This window comes from Rhinolophus ferrumequinum, chromosome 7 (assembly GCF_004115265.2).
Source record: "Rhinolophus ferrumequinum isolate MPI-CBG mRhiFer1 chromosome 7, mRhiFer1_v1.p, whole genome shotgun sequence".
Lineage (NCBI taxonomy): Eukaryota > Metazoa > Chordata > Mammalia > Chiroptera > Rhinolophidae > Rhinolophus > Rhinolophus ferrumequinum.
Window position 1 is genome coordinate 43,123,862 of NC_046290.1, and position 17,430 is coordinate 43,141,291.

The window sequence follows — 17,430 nt, forward strand, 5'->3', positions numbered from 1 at the left end:
CTCCAAGTAATGAGTGAAAATTTTCAAAAAGCAAATCTATACTTAAGGGATTAAAAACTCATCACCACTGAAGCTGTTAAAAAATAATGATAGTCTTAGCTAAAGAAAAAAAATTCAAATTTTTAAAACAATGGCGCTTAGAGAAAAGTATCTTCTGTTCTCCTTTTCACCCAGGGCACATATCGATGATAATTGCTTCAAAGGATAGCATGCTTTGTAAGAGAGATCTCATTGCCTTATTTATGGTTATACATCATACAATTCATTTTGTGTTACTTGCCTAAAAGTCACGGTGTTCGATTGTAAGCACTCAGTTGAGATCTAATCTGTCATTTAATGCACCCAAATTCTTCCTCCAATTATCATTTTCTTGCTTTGGCTTTGACTGGGTCCTATCCATTTTTAGAGCCTGAGTTTTCTCCAGAGCGGAAACTGTCTTTGGGGAAGTTGTTTTACAGACAAATGAGGTGAGCGATGGAAGCCATTTTGACCTCCCAAAGAAAGCATCAAGGCACTGTCATGTTGGCACTAGTTATTGTAATTATAACATGAAAAGGAAACAATAGAAAATGGTGGTATATCAAGCTTTAGTGATTTGATCTCATTTTCACTTCAAGAATTTTTTTGAGGTAGTCATGTAACTTCACTTTGGTTTGTTTTAGTCATCCTGTTCCTCCCAGGAGAAATTGCATCAGTTACCATACCAACCAACGCCAGATGAATTACACTTCTTATCGAAACATTTTTGTACCACTGAAAGCATTGCCACGGAGAACAGATGCAGGAACACGCCCATGCGCCCCCGTTCCCGAAGTCTGAGGTGTGTAGACCTGATTGAAAACTGTTACTTATTGGATTATCTCTTTTCAACCATTTCAAGGAAGACCTTTGGTCCTCTAATTCATATATGTGTTAACTGATCTGTGAACTACTATGTAGTGTGATTTTCCCCCCATCTATACATGATATTGTTAATTACCATTGAAAAGCGTCTTATTATTTTTCTTTTAAATTCTCCCAATTTATTAATTGCTGTAGTAGCAGTAATTACAGTGGATTAAAAGGACCACCTATAAAAACTTCTAGCCGTTGGAAATTTCATTGCAATCTAATTATGGTGCAAGAGCAGTTAATGGTTTAAGGGGGAGAAGCTTGGCTGAAGAGGAGTCAGAATGGCATGTAGAATTCAGATCCCACATTATAAAAGTCCACCCAGATCTTTCATTCTTCCTTCCCATCACCAGTCTTACTTTCTCACGATTATGAACAAACTGTTAGGAGTATGTCCCTTGAATTTTGTGGATGTCAGATGTAGGTCATTTGACATTGAGTAAGGCCAGTTTTATTTTGACCTTGTCTCAAAAAATACTAATATACATCACAGTTTGGTTCTTCAGGAAGCAGACTCGAAAACAGAGATGAGGGTGTTTATTAGGGAGTGCTTGGGTGTTTATTAGATCAATAGCTGTGGAAGGGAGGGGCAGAAGCAGGATTAGGCAGAGGGAGAAGTCGAGGCACCACACAGGCCCAAAGCTGCGCCTGACCCCACAGAGAATGATGTGACCCTTAAGAGCTGCCCCTCCAGACCAAATGGCTATCTTTTATTTCTCCGCCTCAGTCATTGGATATAGTACCCTAGGAAGAACGTGGCTTTCGGTGAGGACCTGGGACAACAGGTCCTTCTCTGCAGGGGATCAGGTCAGTCTATCTCCGGGTCAGCCCAGCATGAGATCTTGATGCTACAGAATTGGTGCACTTTGATATATTAATGTTTTATTTTAAAAAATAGTATGTCAGGTGTTTAGTTGAATATCAAAGTTTACTGAGAAAGGTTTTCCCTTTGTACCTTTCTTATTTAGCATCATAAACTGATAGAAAGTATAGCCAAACTCAGTAATTGTGGGATGTATTAGATTACTTTGAAATATGAAATAAAAGACCAATTTTACAAATTCATTTAATGGCATTGTATTTTACTGCACAGGTGCCTTGTAGATTTGATGAAAGGAGATCCTAGGATATCTAGTGCAGGCTGTCTCCTCCCAGGAATATCAACACGCACACCAAAGTTGCACAACTATATACCACTAGGAAGGAACACGAACCTACTACTGAAATAAAGAACACTCACAACAGTTTATGCCTCTGTTTCATATTGTACATAGTGCCGACCTCAGCATCCCAAATAAATAGTTGCTAGGCTAGAAAATGAATTTCAGTGGTGACACCTGTGCCATGGAAGGCTCCTAAACCTCTTCAGTGGGATGTGGCAGAGCGCAGGTGTATGATAAAAGTGTGAAATTATACGCTTCAGCGTGTCCTTGATGTTGTTTTTGTAGCTACCTTATTTTCTTTTATACTGTAGTTCATTAATTGGTGTCCAGAACTAGTACACAAGTGCATGCTCCATACAAAATATAATCTCAATTGAAGAATGTTTTCTGAATTAGTTATATAGTATGGCTCTAATTAATTTGTGGCATTCTACTTCTTGAGCTTTCTTTTTAATTCCTCTTGAGGGTGTCCCTATGTTTACGGGTATGTATGTGTGTGCTAATGACTGATTTCGTAGTTTATTACCTAATATACTTTTTTTTTTTTTTTTTTTTTTACAAAGACTGCATAGTACTTTCGATGCAACCAATTGTTTATAAATAAAAGGCTTATTTTCATTTCATGCTGTGGCAAGTTTAAAAGGGTAATTTGCTTTGCTTGCAGCCCTGGACGTTCTCCCGCCTGCTGTGACCATGAAATAATTATGATGAACCATGTCTACAAAGAAAGGTTCCCAAAGGTAATGAGTTGAATTGAAGATGCCTAGCATGGAAACATAGAGGCAACATAGGTTCAGCATCTTTAAGGTGGTTTTCAGGAAAGTAATGGTCCAATCTAGCAATGACTGACACAAAACAGCACCATCGCCTTCTTAGAAAGGTACAGTCACCAAACAGTTTTAACAACTGCTGAGAGCTGGCCACGCTCTTTGCTGAACGGGCTCAAAGGTGAATCCTGCTGGCTGTGTGTACCACCGTTGGGTGGGTCTGGTGAGGTGCTACGGGGAGTCGGCTTTGAAAGGCCTCTGGACACTTGCGCTTCTTAGGCCCACGTTCCGGGCCTGCTCCTGTGTTGTCAGGCAGAACCGGTTTTCTTCCTCAGAAGCCTATAGACTAGTATGTCATGAAAGTCGTTTTTGTTTTTTTTAACCTTATTTTTCTTTCCTATGACTTTCTATCTCTTTAGCAATTATATGTCTAACCCTGTTGATTTAGTAGTGAAGGTTCAGTTGCAATGTTTCCTCATTAGACTAGCAAAAGAAGTTGAGCCAGAAAGGACTTGGTGGAGGGTTGTCACCAGGTGCCCTGGCTTCAGCAAGCCTCTGGCTGATAGTCCCTGTCACCTCATTTTCGTGGCTTTTCCACCAAAGTGTTTCTACACGTGTGGGAGAAGGCAACCTCTCCATTTGGTTCCTGTTCTCCTGCACCCCGCCCCACCCACCCCCACTTTTGTAACCCTTGGCAAGAGAACAAAAGGAAATCTTTGGTTTCATAAATCAGGAGTAAAATACTTATTATTTGTAATGAACCCAACACTGATGCCATTGATCAAAGCCATTTCAAGCCATTTATCACATGTGACTTGTTGACCAGGGAAATAGATCCTGACTGTACTAGTTAATACTGGTTAGGATTTTAGAGGGGAGCAGGAAGCAGAGGAATTCCTTGGGTAGGCAATTAATGTAAACAAGGAGTATTGACTAGGCCATAGGGAATCATAGAGAAGGAAATGAAAGTTGGAAAGGAAATTCAGATTTATGTTACCAAGGCAATCTCCTTGGCCTTCTGCACATTACGTAGCTTTTTGAGAAAAGGATCAAGGTGGTATAAAATGCTTATTCCTCATACAAGAAAACATAGCCAAGAGAATAAACTCTTGGCCCACCCTGTGGAACTCGAGCAACAGTCTTGATTTTTGAATACCTCGAAACAGAGCTAATTGATATTTTTGACAATCTATCTTAAAGAGCCCAAGATCTGAAATGAAAGCATAGTAACATTCGACACATATTGAGCTATTTAAAGAGCTTATTACATGGACCATTTTACACGTGATAGGGCATAGCAAAAATGTAATTATCACCCTGGGATATTCAGTTTCCCTTATATATCTGAAATCTTTCTCTCACTTCGTGCTACTTCTTTTTTTTTCCAAATAGACTTTATTTTTTAGAGCAGTTTTAGGTTCACAACAAAATTGAGCAGAAAGTACAGAGAGTTCTAACTATTCCCCGACCCCACATATGCACAACTCCCTGCCATCAACATCACTCACCAAAGTGGTCCATTTATTACAGTTGATGAACCTCTGCTGACATGTCATAATCACCCAAAGTCCACAGTTTACATTAGGGTTCATTCTTGGTGCTGTACATTATGTAAGCTTTGACGAACATCTAATGACATGTGTCAGACCATTACAGTATGAATATCATACAGAAGTGAGGCTCCTGTTATATATAATTTCTAGAATTCTATTTACTAACTTACAGAGGTCTCTGAAAATGCAAGCTGAATGTGATGATTGAATTGTCCACATGTACGTTTCCTTGTATTTTATCAGTGTGTGCATGTCTTCTCTAAATAGGCTACAGCTCAGATGGAAGACCGTCTAAAGGAAATTATCACCAGCTACTCTCCTGACCACGTTCTTCCCCTAGCAGATGGAGTGCTGAGTTTCACTCACCACCAGATTATTGAACTGGCTCGAGATTGCTTGGATAAATCCCACCAGGGTCTCATCACCTCACGATACTTCCTTGAATTACAGCACAAATTAGATAAGTTGCTACAGGAGGTAAGCTCCATGCACCATATAAAGTTTGCTGGTTTGTATTGCTTGTCCCCTGAAAAAAAGAAACATTTTCTGAGAGCATTTGCTTAACAAATCTTCACCGTGAGATGGAGTTCATATTCCAGGGAAGCAAAGAAGAAGAAGGGAAAAACACCTGATTGCGACTTCCTGTAAATCGATTCTGGTCACCCTTTGTAGTAATAGAAAGTTAATGCACTAACCTGTACAGGAACTCTGGGACCTAACAATCTATGGCTCCAGGATAAGTGGATTGTGAGGGATTTTGAAGCAGTGATTTCCCCGCACTTAGCCATAAAGTTGGAAATTGCCTGAGTGTATGTGTATTATGTGATGATGCTATCTAGTTCTAATATCTGAAAAAGCTAAATGGAAAATTGCTGGCTTCTTCCAGGCTGTGTGTCCTATTAATTAACCTGCATGTGGTGTTGGGTGGTAAATGGCAACTTATATTTTCATTAGTGTCAGTTATGCTTCTAAGAAAATAACCAATTTCCAAAATGACAGATAAACACAGGACTTGTGTAAATCCAACACTTGCATGCCTAGCTTCTGATAATACCCAGGACAGGAAGGGAGTGTGTGTGGTGGAATGGAATTAGTACACAATATTGCTATTCTAACTGAAATTGATCAGCCACAGCCTACAAGCAAAACCTATTTAACCTACACATTTGGGTATATTGCATTTCTGTATCTCAGGGAATAAATTATGCCCCTGTAAACATAATCAAAGATTGTTTTCTCTAAGCATGAATATGTAAATAATTGCATGGAACTGAAGGAAAATATTAGCATCCTAGTTTTCTAGAAATCCATCTGTCCTTGCCTCTAACGTATTCACTTGAGGCCAGATAAGAAGATCCCTCTCTGACTAGCAGCCATTAATTTTCTTCCCTTTCCCACCCAAGCCTCCCCACTGAGTTTTCTATACTCTGTTCCCCTTTCTCACATTTTAGCCTATTGTAGTCCACTGAGGCAGTGTTTCTGAGGCTGTCTTTGGGGATGAACACATGGTTTTTGGTGTTTGTTGTTAATTTCCAATTTGATATGGACCAATTCTTCTATAAATTAAAATGAAAATTAATTTACAGGAAAATGATGATGCATTTGGGTGTTCCGGCAGTGTAGAATTGCTGTAAGAGTTGCTAAATGCTTACTCTCGATATGGTGCTTATTCATCACAGACCGATAACAGTTCATGGACTGGTACCAGTCTTTGGGCCACAGTTTGAATAGCACTGCACTAGAACCTAATGTCTGTGTGGGCAGGGATATTATCTAAGTTCACCTGGGATGAGGTGTGACACATAGAAGGACTCAGGGAATATGTGTTGCACAGGTGGCTTCTGACCCCCTTTCATTAATTCACCGATAAGAGTTCAACTCCTCTCTCCTGTAGCATAACCACTGCTAGCTCAGGCCCTCGTCCTCACGGGTCTGCCTCCCTTCCATTCCTCACCCTTCAAGTTCATACTTCTGTGCAGCTACAAGATCGTCTGTCTAGCATCCTTCAGTGACTCCACTCTGCCCTCCAAAACCATAACGTGGCCTGTGGCCGTACCCTGTGTCTCAGTGCATGTCGCCACGTGCATTGTGATGATCTGTTTCGGGGCCTCATTTCACCAGCATTCACTGGGTTCTTGGAGGGTCAAGGATCACCTCCAAATCATCTCTAACTCTCTGGGTCCTCACTCCGTGCCTGGAATTTATTTGGCTCCTAAGTAACTGGGAGGGAGGCAGGATGGGATATATACATGCCAAAATAATTGATCTGTTATGATTTGTCATCAACTATTTAATTCTGCTGTTCCTTTTAATTAAATCAACTTCTGGAAAATGCAGGAAGCACTGTGCATATTACTTTTTATGAGAATACCTTGAAAATTATATTTGTTAAATGGTGCATTTTTAAATAGATAAGAAAGGAACTCTGTAGTCAGTCTCTGTGAGATACTCTTTTCTTAATTACACAGTTCTGTCCCAGGGTATTACCATAATTACCAGTTTAATCCTTTGTTTTTCCTTCCTTCACAGGCATTCCCTGAGAAGGATACAATTGATATCTAAAGCTACTTACACAGAAATCTCCCCCTTAGTTTTGTTTCTATATGATAGACTTGGCAGATTGTTTCATGGCAATTTAAATAAAAACATCTTAGGGTTTCAAAACTCATCTGAATGGCCCATATAATTGGTAAAAATTGCTGATTTTTAGAGAAATTTATCATTAGGGCAGAGAAGCATGGATACTTGTGGTATAAAGGGCATTGTTAGGTATGGATAAGAAAGCTTTCTTGTTTACATTCACAGATAAACATTTCTATCAGTGCTTTTGTAAAAATTAAAACTCTCTTCAGAGTCATGTTTACAATGTCTTTCCAGAGTTTGGAGCAAAACAGTCTCAGGGGAGCGTGCGCCCCTTTTTGATGGAGCCAAATTGTGGGCATTTGCTTTGCCGTCCCCATGACGCTGTGTTGTCAGTTCCCAGCTGTGACACTGTGCTCCTGCCTGGCCTGTCTCCCAATCGCTTTTCCCATTGTCAGTCTTTTCCATACCTAGGTCTCTCTGAGGTCCAGACTGCATGATTTAACTGATGCCTTTTAAAATCCTAACGTCCTGGTCAATTCCAGATGAATGCTTTTATGTCTCCATTCTTTGTGTCACTTAGGTGTATTTAACCAAAGAAAATAAGTCTTTGGAAACTATAACCTACCCTCAAATCTGGGTCTCAGTATATTGTATAGTGGCCAACACTTAAAATACAAACAAAGGGTATCCATGAGTGCTGGAGCTTCTTGTTAGCAGTCAAGAAACTGCTACTCTTCTCATGCTATGTGTGTGGTTTTTGTTTGGTGGTGTTTTCACAAAGCGGATGCCACCTACCTAATACTGTTAGTAGGTAAAATATCATTTGAGTTAATACAACCCATTGTATGTTTTGGCCTTAGTTATGGCTGATAATTCTTAGAAGTTAGAAGTAGGAATGATCTGAGTAGTTTTTAAAATGGAATTTGTATAATGTAAACTGGTTTTTTAAATTTTTTTAAGATACAGAGTTCTTGTTTCCCTTCGAAGTGACCACCAAAGCATGTTTAGGCTTTTTTGATTTCCTTTATATTTCTGAGTTTTTAAAGCAGTAATTATTATAGTAAGAGGAAATTCAGCCCCAACTGTCAATCAAGAAGTTAGGTGGGATTTTTCTTTTTTGCTACATCTTTAAAGTTTTCTCTTTAGTTTTGATTAAGGATAAACCATAAAGAAGACATGTGAGATGTGATCAAACAGTATGGTGAATGTTTAAATAAAAAAAAATTATTACAGTAAAGGACACATTGCCGGTAATCCCTCTCAAAATACTCCCCCTTGCTTCGACCATACTTGTTCCGATCATTCTTGTCCTGAATCATTTTGACTTTGGGGAAGAGCCAGAAGTCGCACAGTGCTAGGTCCAGTGAATAAGGTATATGAGCACACACTGTGATGTTTTTATTTGACAGAAATTACCATACCAGAAGTGATGCATGACACGGAGCATTGTCATGATGGAGGATGATTTACGGCACACTTGAAAACACACTTTCTCTCAATCGTAGCTCACACCCGACTGACTTCACCAAACAAGTTGAAACTTGTCACACATTGTTACTAAGGTTTGACATGCTGCTTCCCGTCTTGAAGATTCCTACCTTTCCATTGGATGGTCCTCAGCAGCAGCATTCACCATATTTTATGATGACAACAGAAAGGCTCTGAGTCACACATCGTTTCTGGTATGGCAATTTCTGTCAAATACAAACATTGCCTTATTCACTGGATCTAGCACCATGCGACTTCTGGCTGCTCCCTAAATCAAAATGACCATGAAAGGTAGTAAATGTTTTGAATCGATTCAGGACATCAGGGTAACCACAACAACATAACTAAAGACATGAAAGAGGACTTCAAGAACTGCTTCAGAAAGTGGCAAGAATGATGGGATAAATGTGTTCGAAGTGAAGGGGAGTGTTTTGAGGGGCATTAATGGCAATGTGTCTTTCAATGTAATAAACTTTTAAAAATTTAAACATTCACTGTATTTTTTGCTCATACCTCATATACTTATTTCTTGGCATTCATTGTATCTTCCAAAATGTTTTTGTTGGAAAACAAAAATTGGAAAGAAAACTTAAAGACAGTTTAAATATTATGTATATCTCCTTATATATATGTCCTAGCATTCTTACTGGTTACTAGGACCTATAGTTATAGTTACTAGTTGGTTTGCTTTGAACACATTCCATTCTAAAATTATTCATCAATGGTCATTTTTCCTGTTTTTGTCTTTCAAATGTTAGCTGTTTTGCTTTTGAAGGTATATGATTTTTGTACCTAATTTTTAGGAAGTTACCTTTGATTTGGTGGCTTAAATTCAGTAGTCATTTTACTGCTAAATATAATCATGTTTCATAAATTTGGCTTGCTCGTTAGTTCTTTCCATGGTCCTTGTTAGAATAAAGCACCTTCAAGAATGATTTTAAATGTTTGTTACTGTGTCTGTGACATTATATTCTATTGCACCAGTATCACCTTGAATTTTTTCAATCTTTAGAGAAAAGTAAATCATAACAATTTAAAAATTAAGAAGGCCTAAAAGTGAGTATGCATAGAAGTTTACACTTAAACTTTTAAAACTGGTTTTATATCTGCTTTGATACAGATTTGCCTCATTTCTTCAAGAAAATATCATTGAAAATTAAAATGACTGAATAAACTGAGTTTTGATCTCAGGATATTTGTTGTGCTTCGATTTCACAGGCAGGCAATATGTAAAATACAGCTTTAAAAGATTATAAATCAGTTCAATTTCATTGAGTTGAGTGTCTATGTATTATTTATTCAACATGTTTAACAGAAATCATGTGTATGTATTCAAGTACAAATAAACATTATCCACCTAACATTTGAAATAAGTAATACGCATTTATTACATGTAATGAAATAATTAATTTAGAGACTAAACGTATTTTTATGTAAAACAAATTTCATGAATGTGTTAAATACCCAGGATAACAAAAGAAGTCCTTCTCTTGGTTAGCCATTTCATACATTTAAGACATTACATCTGGAAAATCAGGGTTCTCCAGCAGCTGCCCACTCTGTTTGTACCATGTACTTAATGTGTCATGAGCTTTTAATGTCTCCTTCATTCATGGTTCACAGTAGGAGCCCTAACATTTGATTTTTTCACACAGGGAATAAATCAAAGTTTTGCAATTAAAATTTAGCTAATAGAGTCATTTTGTAGATATAGACATTTAATAGTGTCCATTTATGTAAAGATAATGTCCACTTATCAATCTTTTAAAAGTGTTTTCTAAATCACTTAATGTTAGAATATTTGCAATTATCTAATTAGCATGCTTTGCTGATTTTCTTTTCAGTTTAATGGAGCAACTCTGTTTCATCATTCTTTCCATTGCTTTTTCATAGGCTCATGATCGTTCAGAAAGTGGAGAATTGGCATTTATTAAACAGCTGGTCAGAAGGATCTTAATAGTTATTGCCCGCCCTGCTCGGTTATTAGAGTGCCTGGTAAGTTATCCCTAGATGTGACTCCATTATTTTTTGTTAACTGTGGGAAAGCCTTGACCATCAGAAAGCTCCCATTTCATTTGGCTCCAAAGACCAGAGCTAAACAGTCAACAGGAGCTACAGTTGTGAATGTTTATGATGATATCTTATGTCATTTTTGTTTTCTGGTTTTTAAGTAAGAATTCTAGAACCTGTGCTGCATTAAGTGACAGTCATATCACAGTCTGATCAAACTTAACAGATGCTCGTGAAATAAGTGCTCACCTTATCTCAGTGTAATCACTATGTTACAGCTGATTTAAAATACTTGCTGAGCCTCATTTTTTTAGTTTCCAAAATACAGAGAGAGGGAAATCAGAGATACAATATATAGTGACCTGTGGTTATAATTCTTTATATTTTTTAAATGTGGCACGTTAGATATAGTGCTAGTCAGCAGCCCATTGGGAAAATACAATAGGGCCTCATCCAGACCTGAAGAAATGAGACATTTACAGATTAGATCACTTTATCATTTATGTATATTTTTGGTCAGTGATCATTTTCTTCTTTTAAAATTTCTGTTTTATTTTATGTAATTTTGATTGAGATTTCATTTAACACTGTGAAAAATATGAAGCTTTGAACATAAGAATAGATTTTAAAAGGGCTTAACTTTTCTAAGCCCTTTAAGCCCTTTAAAAAGGGCTTAACTAATAGTATCAAAACTCATTTTTAAGTTGTATTAGCCATTAAAGTATTTTTAACACTATGTACAATACAGCTTTTCAGAATTCTACATACACTCACGTGTACATATATGGTTGTATCGCTATTGTTTTGCCATTATTTTAATGAACATTCGTAGCTTTTTATACTAGTAAGATGTTCACAGCCCCATAAATATATACCAGTGCATAGTGAGACCCGGTAGAGGAGAAATCTTGAGGGAAAATTTGGGGGGTGGGGTGGAGTAGGGCTTTGCATCAATGTCCGAGACCCTTAGAAGCACAGAAGCAAAAGCACCATTTGGCAGTGAGTGTCCCTGGAAGGATAAAGGGGGAAAGACTCTGGATGCCTCTGGGAAGGAGGAGAACTGTGTGATTGGCAAATGCAAGTAAAAGGATACCTTAGTTTTTATTTATTGTTCTAGTGTACCTTTTGAATTATGCACCACATGCATGTAGTTCTGTCACTTTTGAATTTGGGGGAAAATACCACTTAGCCTTAAAACTTGTTTCTCTGGACAGCCGCAGATAGGCTCAGAGAAGACCGTGCCTTCAAAGAGGAAATGAAGTTTTACAGTAATTACTCCTAAGGAGAAGAGAAAAAGTAAAAGCATGACCCCTCAAAGACAGAAACAATTGAACTCAGAAGTAGATTTGAAAATGTTGCTGCTTTCAGCACCGCTTAAAGCTCAGAAGAAAGTGGAGTTTCAGAGTTGTGGGGGATGAGTTCCCCGACCGGTGGTCTCGTGCCTGCAGATCCAGGCTTGCCCTCTCATTGTAGGTGTCTGTAAAGGGAAACATAGTACATGTATTGGCATGGCTTTACTCCATTTGCAGCAAGCTTTTTTTATATGACCTTTAGAAACTCTTGAATAATTGTCAGGTGAAATCTTAATTCCAAAGTTTCCTATTTGGGTCATTAATAAAAATAGGAAAAATTCTGGGTGGTGGAATCTAAGAAGTAGAACTGAAAATAGCAACTGTAATTTTATCAACTTTAAATCTGTAAGCATAATTGTTTACAACATGTAAATCCATGCATACATCTAGAGTAATGTGATTCTAAAGATTTTTACAACATGCTAGAAGCAACAGACACCAATGAAAGTAAAAATACATAAAAATGTGCTACTGATGTTTTAAAAATGGAGATAATTGGAAGCACTAATTTTATGTTTTCCTTTCTTAGCCTTCACATTATATGAATATTAATGACTTAATTTTAGAGTGCACTGGTAAAATGTGATAATTTTGAGCTTTTTCTTTCTAATATTTTTGGACACTTCTGTACTAAGGGAGTTTCCTGCAAAACCTTTGTATTCTAACATTACTCCTTTTGCGTGTGGCTATTTGTGTGGAGACAGAAAGTGAATCTTCTGGATGAGATTCCCAGATTTTAAAACTTTGCTAAAAACGCACAATTAAAAATTCAGATCTCTGTATGTTTTCACTAAGATAGATATCTTAAGTGGAGGATAGTACCTTCAAAGTTGCATTACATGGAAATTGGAAATGGTCATTTGGTTTGGGTTACCAAATACTGTGTTTCCCCGAAAATAAGACCTAGCCGGACAATCAGCTCTAAGGCGTGTTTTGGAGCAAAGATTAATATAAGACCCGGTATAACATGACATAACATAAAACATAACATGACTGGCTCTTGTATTAATTTTTGCTCCAAAAGATGCCTTGGAACTGATTGTCTGTCTAGGTCTTATTTTCAGGGAAACACGGTGAATATATTGCCTTAGAAAATAGACTTCGAATATGAAGTGGGCATGATACACTTTTTGAAACCATTTGCTTCCTTTCTGCATGAATAGCCCATCATCATGTCTCTCCAGCATTTTATTGTGACTCAAACGCATGTAATAAAACCTTAGACAGTTTTGTCCCAAAGAAGTATCCATGTATGTTTGTCTTGTGCTAGGAATTTGATCCTGAAGAATTTTACTACCTACTGGAAGCAGCCGAGGGCCATGCGAAGGAAGGACAGGGTATTAAAACTGACATCCCCAGGTACATCATTAGCCAGCTGGGGCTCAATAAGGATCCTTTGGAAGGTGAGTCACCTTGGTTGCTCTGACCTTTCACTTGCTTATGCACAGTGACCTTGTAGAAGAACTCGGTGACAATTTTTTTCCCCTCATGTTTTGGCTCTGTCTGTTGAAAAGTCCAAATTTGGGGGGCAATTGTGATTTGAAGGAAATTGCTCTAAGTTGAGTCCTGAGGAGCAAGTGAACATGACTCACTAGAGTGTGGGGACCGCCTTGAAATCCTAGCAGCCTGTCGGCCTGACAATGCCAGAGTGCCCTGGAACCTTCTGAGTATTTTTTTTCTTGCAAAGCTCAGTTGGGTTCTTCTCAAGGGTACTTTTAATTTTGAAAATGTTACTAAAGAAATTAATTATAATTCATTTAAAGTTGACATTTAATTTAAAGTAATTTAGAAGTCAAGTAACTGATGGTAGATTACTTTAAATCTGGTGCAGTGTTGGTACATAAGTTTTTGTTTACTTGTTCCAAAAAAGTCTGAATATAGTAATATAGAAGAGAGCAAGTGGCGGGGGGTGAGGGGGATGTTTCTTAAAGCTTACATAAGAATATATGGTTAATTCAAATGAAAAAATAAATAGGTCTAATGCTATTAAATACAAAGATGAGAAAGCACCCTCTTAGTAATTTTTAAAAAAATCTAGTGTTGGGAAACCACTCCCTCCTACACCTTTTTCTACACCTTTTATTGTTTGGGATTGTCCTTTAAAACATTTAGGTTATGTACTGCCTACAAGGACTCAAAAACAATCGTAGACTCCTTTATTCAAAATTGTCTTCCTGGCTCATTACATTGAATTTGCAAACAGTGTTTGTCTTGCTCGCATTGTTTGTAATGATAGTAACTGTTGGCACAGACATTTTTCCATCTAAAGCCAGGGAACCTGCTGCTCCATGTCCCGCTCTCCTATTTCCCCCTGCTTTGTTTGCACTTACAGCCATTGCGTCTTTGCTTCCAGGGAAATGATGCATGCATTACTGGGAGATAATGCCAGATAAATTTATACTGTACTGAAAGCAATACCACAACAGATTCAGCACTTATCAGAGACTGGTGGCTGCTTTTGTGAAAAGTTCCCTGGAGAGAGATTTTCCCCCATGGCTTTTAAATTACCATCTTTACCTTTTTGAATCATGAGTCTTCAGAAATGGTTTAAATCAATGAAATAAAAAGGGCAGATGTTTAATGGTATTTAGATGAGTTTTAAAAATCTCTTCAGGCATTACAAAATGATGCCTTAGTTTCCTGCTTCAAAAGCTGACTCTTGGTTCCATTCCATTACTACCCACTGCTTACAAATAATATGTGTTTCCCAGATAATAGTTATTTAGCAGAAATTCTATTTAAAACAGAACCATTTCTTAATTTGTTTTTTTTTATGAAAATAATTGGAGTGGGGGAGGCTGTCAAAGTATATTATGGTGACTCTTCACGCTAGTATAGTTAAGGTTGTGTCAGCCCTTGGATTGTAGACTGAAGGAGTTCTTCACAGTTTTCTTACCTGGCAGTAAATATCCCTGTAGGCTGACCTTTGCGTAGGCAAATAATCTGAAGCCCATTTATATACCTTCACAGAGTCTTTTAAAAAAATTAATAGTGATCTTTGACAGGTTTCAAATACAAATTGAGCACTAGGAGTTGTGTTTTTCACTGGACACTTAATTTTCTTTATTCAGATGTGAGGATAGTTTTTAATATACTTGTTACCACTTACAATGTGATTATTACAAACTCTGAACTACACTTGCTTCCTTTTCTTGTCTACACCTACACCAACACACTAAATAAAGCCTGACCTTTGAAGGTTAGGAGGGAAGGTCTGGAGTGGGACCGCCCAGGACTGCACCCTGGCGGCCAGCACTGCAGGCTGTGTGACCTTGATCATGCTAGTGATGAGGCTCTTTGTGCCTCAGTGTTCTTTCCATATAAATAGGGTAACGGTACCCATTCATAGAGTTGTTTTCAGAGTTACATCAGTTCATTTCTGTACCCAAGGTGTAGCAATGTTTAATAAATGTTAGCTGCTGTTATCATTTTATTTAAACAATATTAAAATTACTCCTTTCCTTAAAAGCCCCTCCAGCTGAAGACATTTAATTCACCTTCTAGTTCATAAATCTAACGTGCTAGTCACGTAGGATGTTGACAGCATTTGACACCAAGGAAGCATATACTTTGTACTGAGCTCATTTTTATTCTTGAATTTACCCTACAGGTAAACTGGGAAAGTGACTGTCAGTCTCCAGTTACTATAGAATCTGGGGTTTATTTTTATCCAAAGACAATATTCCAGTGTTGTTTTGCTTCGTCTTTTATGTGTCATCTCTTCCCCAAAAAGGATGATTATATTTATAAGAACATGAATACATGAAATAAGAGCCTAAGAAATAATTTTAGATGCATATAAAATATATAACTAAAAACTATAACTTTTTATTGTACATGTTCAAGTTTTTAAAATTAGAAAATGCATGTTACCTATGACCCTACCACTCAGAGATAACCCCTATCGAAGTTTTGGAGAAAATTTTTTCATACTCTTTTTTTAATAAAACATGTTTTGCTTTGTTTTTTAAGTATAAAAGTCAAAATGAACAGTAAAATGAATTAGATTTGAGTCTTCAAGAAAGCATTACAATGTGGGTTGAGCAATTAGACGCCTTTGTCTCTTTTACCTAGACCACCAGGGTAGTATGTAAGCTGGTGACATCCAGCCCAGGATTGACTACATGATATAATCAATAATATTAAATAACAATCAACATTCAGTGAGCACTTAATTTTTGTTAGTCTACATGCTAAAAGCTTCACATGCATTGTCATAAATAATACTCATGAAAAGCTCAGAGAGATCAATAATATTGGTGTCATCTTACACCGAAGAGCCTGAAGTTAAAAGGTCACTAGTAGTAGGTGCTGATAGGGATGGTAACCCATGTGTTTTCATCTCCAAACCCCTCTTAACCACTACTATTACTTCCTTTCTGAAAATCTTAGTGTACTAGGTGGGCTATATCTTAGTGGGTGTGAAGGAGTAGAAGAAATGGTCACAACAACTTAAAAATCATCTCTGAGCTATAGTCAGTGCTTCTCTGATGTCTGTCAGAGGCTGGGAAGACTTGCCTCTTTTGGATATCTCATTACAAGCACAGTCGTTGACTCCCAAATCAAATCGTTTCCAAGCTGTGGTGATTGCGTCAGCCAGTCAATCCTGCTAGTTGGAGCAGAGGCTCAGCTCTAAAGTATCTGTGTCTAGGTGTTCATAAGCATTGGGGATCCAGGGAAGCATATGTAATGAATAATTTCCAGATGTCAGTTGCTGGGTCTTGCCATTTTGAATTTAAGATTTTCTCATGGATTCATTGGAGCATAGAGTAAATTTTTCTATTTTAATATTGGAAAAGTTATTTTTCCATTGTTTTAGCATGGTGCTCTTGTCTAATTGCCATTGCCCTATTTTCTTAAACTTTGTTTTTGTTTTTTTTTTAACTTAGAAATGGCTCAGTTGGGAAACTATGATAGTGGGACGGCAGAAACACCAGAAACAGATGAATCAGTGAGTGTAAGTACCTTTCTTGATGAAATATGATGTTTGTTTTTCTGTTTATGGCATCTGGAGATTTTGGCTGTGCTAATTATTTGTTCGACAAATATTTATTGTACTTCTTGTACAAGGCATTAGGCATACGATTTTAGCCCCTCCCTTCACAGAGAAAGGATCTTTGCTATCAATGAAGTGATGCATTTATTACTGGGAGATAATAAGGTAAAAAGAATTAAAATGATAAACTTGAGTAAGATTTATGAAGAAAAAGGACCATGTGCTAATAGAAAACAACATGAAGAGGTTTACCTTAGTCTTGCCAGTCCAAAAAGATCTCCCAAAGAAATGACACTTGAGCTGAGATGTGAGCTGTCATTAGGATGGGAAAAGGCAGAGGGAACATTCCAGGCCAAGGGAACATTATGGGCCAAGATTGTGACATAAGGGGGCAGAGTGCATCTGAGGACGAAGAACAAGGGAAACCATAGAGACTGGAGAGCTGGGGTAAAAACTGGGCGCAGACGTCCTGGTTCATCTTTGGCAATTTTTTTCCTTTCAAAAAATAATGGGAAGCTGTTGAGCTTTGGAAGAAATGTATGGGTATGTGGGGTGGAGGGGAGTGGACAGGGCAATGACCTAGTCTGAGTTACAGCTTGAGAAATATCCTACTGATGACAGTGTAGA

The 17,430-nt window shown here is 37.6% G+C and overlaps 1 protein-coding gene across 9 annotated transcripts in view; it reads left to right on the forward strand.

Moving 5' to 3' along the window:
- Nucleotides 1-17,430, forward strand: part of MAST4 (microtubule associated serine/threonine kinase family member 4) — a 390,562-nt gene that overhangs the window by 325,225 nt on the left and 47,907 nt on the right. For all 9 annotated transcript variants that reach the window (XM_033110320.1, XM_033110323.1, XM_033110321.1 and 6 more), the window contains 6 exons: nt 663-820; nt 2,719-2,794; nt 4,642-4,851; nt 10,339-10,440; nt 13,078-13,210; nt 16,697-16,764. In XM_033110320.1, coding sequence (XP_032966211.1) covers nt 663-820; nt 2,719-2,794; nt 4,642-4,851; nt 10,339-10,440; nt 13,078-13,210; nt 16,697-16,764 — 747 coding nt within the window. The remainder of the gene's footprint in view (nt 1-662; nt 821-2,718; nt 2,795-4,641; nt 4,852-10,338; nt 10,441-13,077; nt 13,211-16,696; nt 16,765-17,430) is intronic.